We start from the raw sequence: 9,598 nt of genomic DNA, 5'->3' as shown, positions 1-9,598 counted from the left end.
CCTCTCAAGACTCGGTCTCACGTGAGCTAAATGAAAATAGAAAAAAGTTAATACGGTCGACTGCAGTAACCTTCGTAAAATTTCACTTGTGTGTGTAGGCTTCCATAATTAGCAAAATTAAATTTAAAATCAATTATTTGTAATAACTTAATAGGGAGATTTATTGGTTAATAAAAGGTTACAGCAAAATAAAATTATTAAGAAATTAAGCGGCGTTAATCTTAAATAAAATAAATGTTTATAATAGTGAAAGGGAGTAATTTAAATATGGATATCAAGGGTTCACGTTACTGGAAATTTTCAAATTTCACAGTCTCTGAATAGTAAAATTAAAAAGAAGCAATGTAATTAGACATTTATAAATAATATTAAAGATGCATTAGCTATGCCAAATAAAATATAAAAGCCAAAAATTAAACAAAACCCAAATTAAGAAACTAAGCTATCTGTTACGAGCAAACAAAATCAAAATTTAGACAATCTATAGTCTATAATAATCTATACAATTCTGAGCAACGCAAGACTATACTACTATATGCAAATGTATTGTACATAAATTTGGTTAATTCATTACAATGATAGTATTCTAAGAATTGTTAAGAATATTTTTGGTTTACATACATGAATACATATGTATAAACAAAGACTGAAACAAAATAACACATACCCTAACCCATTCGCTTTTGTGCAAAGGGTAATGAAACTATTTATTTAACTATTGAATAAAAAATAATTACATCAGCAATACAATCTAATACCATTTTCTTAACTCCTGCAATGGTAATACACTTAAAATAACAAGAAAACGAACACGAATAGATAATAGAAAAAAAGAATGGAGCTAGGAAAGAGTCATTCAAGTATTCTGACTTATAAACAAGCAAAATCATATCTTATTGAATAATTGTACTTATTTCCCAATATGTGAAGGTATTACCTCATTCTGAAAATAAAGAACAGTATTGAAAGTAATTAAAACCTTATATATATATATACTATATATATATATATATATATATATATATATATATATATATATATATATATATATATATATATAGTATGTATATATATATATATATATATATATATATATATATATATATATATATATATATATATATATATATATATATATATATATATATATATATATATATATATATATATATATATATATATATATATATATATATACTATACATATCATAATATATATATATATATATATATATATATACATACATACATATATATATATATATATATATATATATATGAAATTATCTATCCTAGAAACCTTAAAGACAGGTTAACATCCTCTGAGCTGTAAACACCTCGACAATAAGTATGGTTATATGAAGTATGTGTTTTTTACCTTCGTAGTTGTTAAGTCTTCAAAAAAGCTTAAATCTTATTAGTTTTAAATACGCTACATTCGATGCACACTAAGTTATTACCAGCAATTTCCTCAATTTTATTTCAGCTATTATAAACCAGTATATATATATATATATATATATATATATAATATATATATATATATATATATAATATATATATATATATGTATATATATATATATATGTATATATGTATATATATATATATATATATATATATATATATATATATATATATATATATATATATATATATATATATATATATATATATATATGGTATATATATATATATATATATATATATATATATGATATATATATACATATATATATGTAAATATATATTTATATATATATATATATATATATATATATATATATATTTATATATATAAACATACAAACATAATATACCTGACGAACCTTAAAGACATTTCAAACCTGCCTTCCTTAGCTCCCTCATTATACGCCTCTAATAGGATCTACTGGAATGAATCGGTAGGACTCCAGAAGGGGAACGTAGGACCTAATAACGACAATAAGTGCCCCTGAAGGATCCCCTCTTGTGAAGGCTAATTGGCGTGAAGGATCACACGATATCGAGTAATGATAAGCAAACTGAGTAGGAATCCTTTTGGAGCTTTTTTTTTATCCTTTTGACTATGAGACTAATACCTTTAAAAAGCTGAGAGAGAGAGAGAGAGAGAGAGAGAGAGAGAGAGAGAGAGAGAGAGAGAGAGTATCTTTAAAGGTGTAAAATATGACGTAATGGGTTAAGAGAGAGAGACAGAGAGAGACAGAGAATCTTTAAAGGTGAATAATATGACGTAAGGGTTAAGAGAGAGAGAGAGAGAGAATCTTTCAAGGGTGTGTAATATGACGTAATAGGTTGTGAATGAGAGAGAGAGAGTATCTTTAAAGGTGTATAATGTGACGTGATGGGTTGAGAGAGAGAGAGAGAGAGAGAGAGAGAGAGAGAGAGAGAGAGAGAGAATCTTTAAAGGGTGTGTAATATGAAGTAATGGGAGAGAGAGAGAGAGAGAGAGAGAGAGAGAGATCTTTAAAGGGTGTGTAATATGACGTAATAGGTTGTGAATGAGAGAGAGAGAGAGAGAGAGAGAGAGAGAGAGAGAGAGAGAGAGAATCTATAAAGGGTGTGTAATATGAAGTAATGGCAACTGAATATGAGGGAGTGAAGTGATTGAATAAAAGGGTACGAATAGTAAGAGAGAGAGCGAGAGAGAGAGAGAGAGAGAGAGGGGGGGGGGGGTAATGTTAGCAAATAATAACTTTCCATCATTCAAATAACAGCATAAAGGATTCTTCTGAATACTTGAATCGTATCTGTAATTCAAAGTCGTAAATAAAGATAGATCAATAATCAGAGGTTATTGATAAACAAAGGCAAATAAATAATGATTCACTCTCGCTTACTTTAACCCACACACACACACAACCCACACATCCTTCAATCCGAGGCAGAAAGGTCAGTAATACTGAGGACGTGGAACAAGTACTTTCGAAGTTTATTTCTTCGTGATATATATATATATATATATATATATATATATATATATATATATATATATATATATATATATATATATATTGATCCTTGGGATGCTCTTTAAGTACAAATGTCAGATATAAATATTCCAACCTACAAAAGATCTGCTCTCGCTCCGTTGCAACTGACAGGTTAATAAAGAGATCGTGAGAAGACCTAGAAGTAACCTCATTATTTAGTTTCCATTCCGGAGAACTCATGATAAGACTCGGGAAGTTATTCTGTGAAATAACCTCCAGATATAACTTATAAGAGAAGGCTGTCTATGGTTACAAGGTTCTCATATATCAAAAACAACTTCTGCTCCAATAGAATGGTTACTAAGAAAGAAATCTATTCTACTCATACGATACACAGAGAACTTATCGTATTTACTGAAACGATTCACATATACAATGGAGGATTTTATGATGGAATCCATTTTTTCAAAGCGAACTGCTCTTGTGCGAGTACGCGAACTTGTATAGGAGAGTGACTGGTTCGTGTCTGAAAGTATGCCTGAATCCTTGTCACTGAAGTATAAGTCGTTAGGTTTTTCTGTTATTTAGTCTACTTTTTCGTATTTCACGTGAAGTAGTTATTTAAGAAACCTCATTTTAATGTTAGCTGAATGATTATAGAATTTAACTATATCTTGCTAGATATTCTTTCATAAAAATAATTTACGTTTGCTATGAATTAAAAGGATTGTTACAAGATTAGTGGAGTCGTCTATAATTTTCTTTATTACTTTACAAGGTAACCTTTCATTAAAATCTATTAAACTTGTTATGAATTCTGTTCCATGCTAATGGACATATCTCGTCCTGTTCCAATCTTCGACTCTCCGGTAAATGTCACGACTAAATGAACGTTTCGGCACTTGCATTCAAACCATCTTCAGTAAACTGTGACGGTCATTTAATTATCCATAAAAAATTCATTATTATTATTAAATCAGAGTCGCTGAATCTCTGTCACACTCATATCTCTCCTCACCCTGTCTCCATCGTAGGTGAAGAACACACGATCATCCAGCTTGATTTCCTCTCCATCCTTGTACCACTTCATGTTGGGCACGGGGCCGCCTCTGATGCCCACGGGCAGGCGGATGTTCTTGCCCTCGTCGTAGGTCATGTCTCTCAGGCCCTCGGAGAACTTGGCAGGGCCATCTGGGTATCCTTCTCCCCTCTGGAATCCTGTGGAGGATAAAGGATAAATAGAAATGTTCAGGTTAAATTTTCGTAGGGTCGAGGACTCATTTATACCTGGAGGCTAATTCTGAATTTACTGAACAAATAGAAGTTAAATTCTACTGGAATTTTTATATAAATTGTTTACACTACTCTGAAATTATACAAATTGAGCTAATTATCTGAAAAGAATACATCATAATTCCGTGTGCTAAAATAGAGGAAGAAAGTAATCAGGTGGACCACAACTACTTAACACTTTTCCTTTAAATTTTTCACATTCATTAAAAGTAATTCAACAATTAACTCCTCCCACAAAAAAATTCAAAGAGGTTTACACCACAAACACATATATTTCTTCCCTAAACCTGAACGCCTCCCGACCTCCGCCCATAAAAATTCAAAGAAAATGTACACTATCACAAAAACGTTTATGTTTTACCCAAAACTTCAAGACCCTAGTCCTTAAAGATCCAAAGCAAAGGAAAAAATCAAAAGTTATCACAATAATGTTCATGTTTCACCCAAAACTGCAAGTTCCCTCCAATATAAATCAAAGAGAAAAATAGAACGTTTATCACAAAAACATCCATTCTTGACCAAAAACTGAAATCCTTCCCATAAAACTATACAGACATATGAAACGTTTCCCACAGAAACGTCCATTCTTGACCCAAAACTGAAATCCTTCCCATAAAAATATACAGAGATGAAAAGTTTCCACGCTAAAACGTCCATTCCTTACCCAAAACTGCGAGCTTGGCAGAAGAGGAGACATCGCCCTCTGGATTCTTGGCCACGCAAGTGATCTCGCCCATATCACCCTCAGTGGCCTTGTCGATCTGCAAGATCACAGTGCCATCTGGCTCAACGATCTGCTTGTAATGGGTGCCATCGATCTGGATTGGCTTTCCATCCTTTAACCTGCAGGATGGCAAAGGAGTTCAGAGGATCTGACACGGGAAGGGTTGAGTACATGTGGGCGCTTCGACATAAGAAGATCTCCAGGTAAAATGATTGGGGATATAATGAGTATGATATTTGACTGTGATTTGTTGAGTGTCATTAGGAAATAATATAGAGTTTACAAAGAATGCAGTTTTCATTTTATAGATATGAAGAGATATTATACATAATATGCCCATACAAATGCTTAAAGTGTATCAGCATATTTATTTTCATAGTGTGGCACAGGCATTCTACAGGTAATGAATTTCCCTTGTACCCATAGCAAAATCCTTAAGATTTAGTAGAGCAGCATAATTTACATTTCTCACTGCAAGTAGTTTGAAATATCAAAATGACTAGACAGGTAAACCAGTTATAACAGACTGGAGAGCACAGGTAAGGCTTAAATGAAATAGAATCGACCCAATGTTATCATTTGACCCTCTTGCATTCATAAAAAAAATTCTTTCAAAGAAAATAATAATCATTCCTGCTTTCTGCTGACTTCTGCTGGATTTAGGTGCCATCTGTTTTATTTTCTGTCCCCTGATATTTATGCATTTATTTATTCATCACCTTTTCCTATATTTTGTCTCTCTCTGCTGGCTCATTTTCCTTTGAAGCCCTCTTGGGGTTATCTGGAGAGAGAGAGAGAGAGAGAGAGAGAGAGAGAGAGAGAGAGAGAGAGAGAGAGAGAGAGAGAGAGAGAATGAAAAGAACGAAGAACAAAATACATACAGGAAGAGATAAAGAGCGAAAGGAAGTAAGCAAGAGCACAAGAGAGAAAAGAACAGGTCACAAGAAGACACTACTCACCACTGGACCTCGGGCACAGGGTATCCACCCAGCTGGACCTCGAGCCTGACTGGGTAACCCATGATGACCTTGCTTGCCTTGAGGCTCTGGATGAACTCGGGCTTGGAAGGAGGAGCTGTGAAATGGAGATGTAAATCAATGAGTCAATGCAGCAAGATAACCATGGAACAATAAGTAATAAGGCAGGACTGGGAAAAAAGAGAAAATTAATATTTATTGAATTAATTTCGTTCTTGCAATAGTGCCAATATTCATAATGTCATATAGTTTCAGTTTCCAACAGAAAATGGAGCTTACTGTCTTAAAAGGACGTTAGTTAAAACTGTTTTTTTAACTATTATTTTAAGCCTCATTCAATAAAATGTCTTTTAAGAGCTTCATTTCTTTCTATATTACAAATTATTTATGTTGTTTTTAATATTAGTTAAGACAAATCTTACAGATAGTTCAGATAGTTCAGTACATGATATAGCTTGCTTGCTGTTTGAAATATTATTTTAAAAAATATGTCATAAACAGTATTATCTGGAACACAGATGGAAAAACTTTTGAACTTATCATAATTACCAATAAACATATTCATAAACATCTCATAATAGCATGAGTTACGAAATTGGGAAAAAATCCACATTGATGTAACTGTAAATATATATCAGAAACATAAATATATAATTCTGATATATTTACATTTACATTACATATTGCCATGACCATATATGCTTTGAAACACTGCTTACAAATAACACTGCTCTAAGAAGAGTTATGAATTCACGTACAAACATGAAAACAGTTGAAAAAAAAATACTCATTAAACTAATTACAGACTACTTACGAACAACATTAAGGCTGCACTCTGCCTCGCAATGTCCCTCGTCGTTGACAGCATAAACGGTGTACCTTCCCACGTCCTCTGTGGACACATGTCGGAACTCAAGGTAGTAGAGACCTTCTGCAGTGACACCCATGTCGATGATGTCTGTAGGATACACTTGACGTCCTTCCCTCATCCTGGAAGGATATGGAGTGGACTGATTAGCCTTGGGTAGAAGAAATGATTAGGTAATTAAAATAGCAAAAGACTGAGTTTTCAGTCGTTTTTCAAGAGTTGGCATTAAATATTGGCAATCGATGTCACTGGGCGTGTTCCTGATTGGCTGAAGTTCCTGCTCAGCGCTCACCATTGGTCGAAATGATATCGGTTATAGGTATTTACCGTCATCCTCAAAGAACATATTACAGACCACAACACTGGTACTGTAATGCTTATTTTTTTTATTTACATAGAATTCTATGACTTTTTGGTCGAAGAAGAGAATATTTGCTTACTAAAAAAAATCCTGTAGTTAATCAATAAAGCTTACTTATCAGTAGCTATAGTTTAATAATATTCCCAAACAGAAGTCATTTCAATAATCATTAAACTATTTACGACATCGAATCGCAGCTATATACTCTCTAAAAAAACCAACAGCATTCAAGCACTAGATTCTGTGATATTTAAAAAGAAATAACAATAATAAAACAGGGATTCTGGAATCGTTCCCAACAGCATAAAATCAGTCTAGTTAACTCATTTTTTTTAAACTTACCACTTGATCTCTGGCTTGGGGAATCCAGTGATCTTGGCGTGGAAGATACCTTGCTTCTTTTCCATGATTTCCAAGTCGCTGGGTTTCTTCGTGACCTTGGGCTTCCTGCGTTCGGCTGGAAGGGAAAAGAAACCAAAATTCAACTTATATAACAGGTAAAACTAATTTATCAGACTGGAATGAGTAAAACGCATTTCACTGAACATAGTAGAATAAAAGCATTCGATTGAATTAATATATTCCATGGTATTCCCTATCCATATATTGCCATTTGAAAGTTTACCATGATTCTTGAGATGAATTTCCATGAAAGTTTGGTTAAAATGTCAGTTGCATATCTCTCTCTCTCTCTCTCTCTCTCTCTCTCTCTCTCTCTCTCTCTCTCTCTCTCTCTCTCTCTCTCTCTCTCTCCATACACACACAAACAAGCAATAACAATTAAATAAGGAAACTAACGTTTTCTCTCTCTCTCTCTCTCTCTCTCTCTCTCTCTCTCTCTCTCTCTCCATACGCACACAAAACACACACACACACGCAGACAGCACAATTAAATAAAGGAACTAATGTTTCTTTTTTTTTTCTCTCTCTCTCTCTCTCTCTCTCTCTCTCTCACACACACACACACACACACACACACACACACACACCATACATAAACACAGATACACATTCAAAGGTAAACCAAGACACCAACGTCATCTCATCTCTAAGGAACTTGTCCAAATAACCTTCAATGTCTGTTACGAAGACGCAGAGTCGTAATCTCACAGATCAATCAATACCTATACCAGTAACTATCCCCTGGAAGCTGCTGCATTCACTGCCTTTTCAAACCTGCAATCATCTCACATAACCTCCTCTGATTCCTCGTGCTTTTATTTTTAGCTCGTCTGATCTGGGAGAAGATGCAGAGAGAGAGAGAGAGAGAGAGAGAGAGAGAGAGAGAGAGACCTTACCTTACCTTATAGTTCGTTCTGGTTGCCCCAGGTCCCTGAGAGAGAGAGAGAGAGAGAGAGAGAGAGAGAGAGGAGAGAGAGAGAGAGAGAAACTGCATCTCGCGTCGTCCAAACGAAGGGAAAAGGCTTCGTATTTTTACGATACTCACGCCTGATGATGAGAGCCGTTTCGACGCTGCTGGCGTTGAGTTCGTTGCTGAACTTGAGTCTGTACTGGCCGGACTCGATGGAGGAGGCGTCGACGAGGGTGAGGGAGATGGTGGCCTCGCAGTAGGAGGTCTTCTTCATCTCGATCTTGATCTTCTCGCTCGCCTCCAGGATGTCTCCGTCCTTGCTCCTGTTTCGGGGGTGGGAGAAGAGGAACGATAAAGTGAATACTGTGGCGTGTGTTCGCGAGAGATTAGGAATGCAGAATGAGGTGACGCTCCTATTTTGGTTACGAGAGGAATGTAAGGATATCAGACGTGATCAAGAAATGATAGATTAAACTAGGGAGTGTGTTTACGAAAGATCAGGAATAATGAATGAGGTGACGCTCCTATTTTGGTTGCGAGATGAATGTTAGGGAATCAGACGTAATCAAGAAATGATAAATGGAATCAAAAGTGTGTTTACGAGAAACTAGGACGGGAAAAATAGGGCGAAGCAAATATGATAGATACGAAATCAGAGATGGATCAGAATACATTAAAGGTGCAGAGAGAAATGTACAAAAGTGAAGTATGGAGATCACGCCAAAAGCTCTCTTGATCTACAATGACATCAAGTCCTTCCGGCCAAAGGCTCTCTCAAACTACCATAACTCTTTGACCATAATAAAAATCCAGCTAGGCCTAAGGCTATATTTAGGTAACATGCTTCTTTCATCACTATTCAAACCCTCCAGGCCAAAGGCTCTCTTGAGGTAACATGACTTTTTGACACCATTTAAACTCTCCAAGCCAAAGGCTCTCTTGATCTACAATGAATCTTTACCGACCATCAAACTCTCCAGGCCAAAGGCTCTCTTGAGGTAACATGACTTTTTGACACCATTCAAAGTCTCTCTTGAGGTAACATGACTTTTTGACACCATTCACACTCTCCAGGCCAAAGGCTCTCTTAAGGCAACATGACTTTTTGACACCATTCACACTCTCCAGGC

General features: G+C 34.8%; 1 protein-coding gene across 1 annotated transcript in view; it reads right to left on the bottom strand.

The window, feature by feature from the left end:
• LOC135226158 (obscurin-like) overlaps positions 1 to 9,598 on the bottom strand; it is a 432,842-nt gene that overhangs the window by 74,308 nt on the left and 348,936 nt on the right. The window contains 6 exon segments of the mRNA XM_064265599.1: positions 3,952 to 4,151; positions 4,891 to 5,069; positions 5,910 to 6,024; positions 6,742 to 6,917; positions 7,499 to 7,613; positions 8,604 to 8,791. Of these exon segments, the coding sequence (XP_064121669.1) occupies positions 3,952 to 4,151; positions 4,891 to 5,069; positions 5,910 to 6,024; positions 6,742 to 6,917; positions 7,499 to 7,613; positions 8,604 to 8,791 (973 nt within the window).

The sequence above is a fragment of the Macrobrachium nipponense genome, chromosome 14 (genome assembly GCF_015104395.2).
Source record: "Macrobrachium nipponense isolate FS-2020 chromosome 14, ASM1510439v2, whole genome shotgun sequence".
In the NCBI taxonomy this organism is placed as follows: domain Eukaryota; kingdom Metazoa; phylum Arthropoda; class Malacostraca; order Decapoda; family Palaemonidae; genus Macrobrachium; species Macrobrachium nipponense.
The sequence above is the reverse complement of the archived record's forward strand: the minus strand, read 5'-3'. Positions and strand labels throughout refer to the sequence as shown.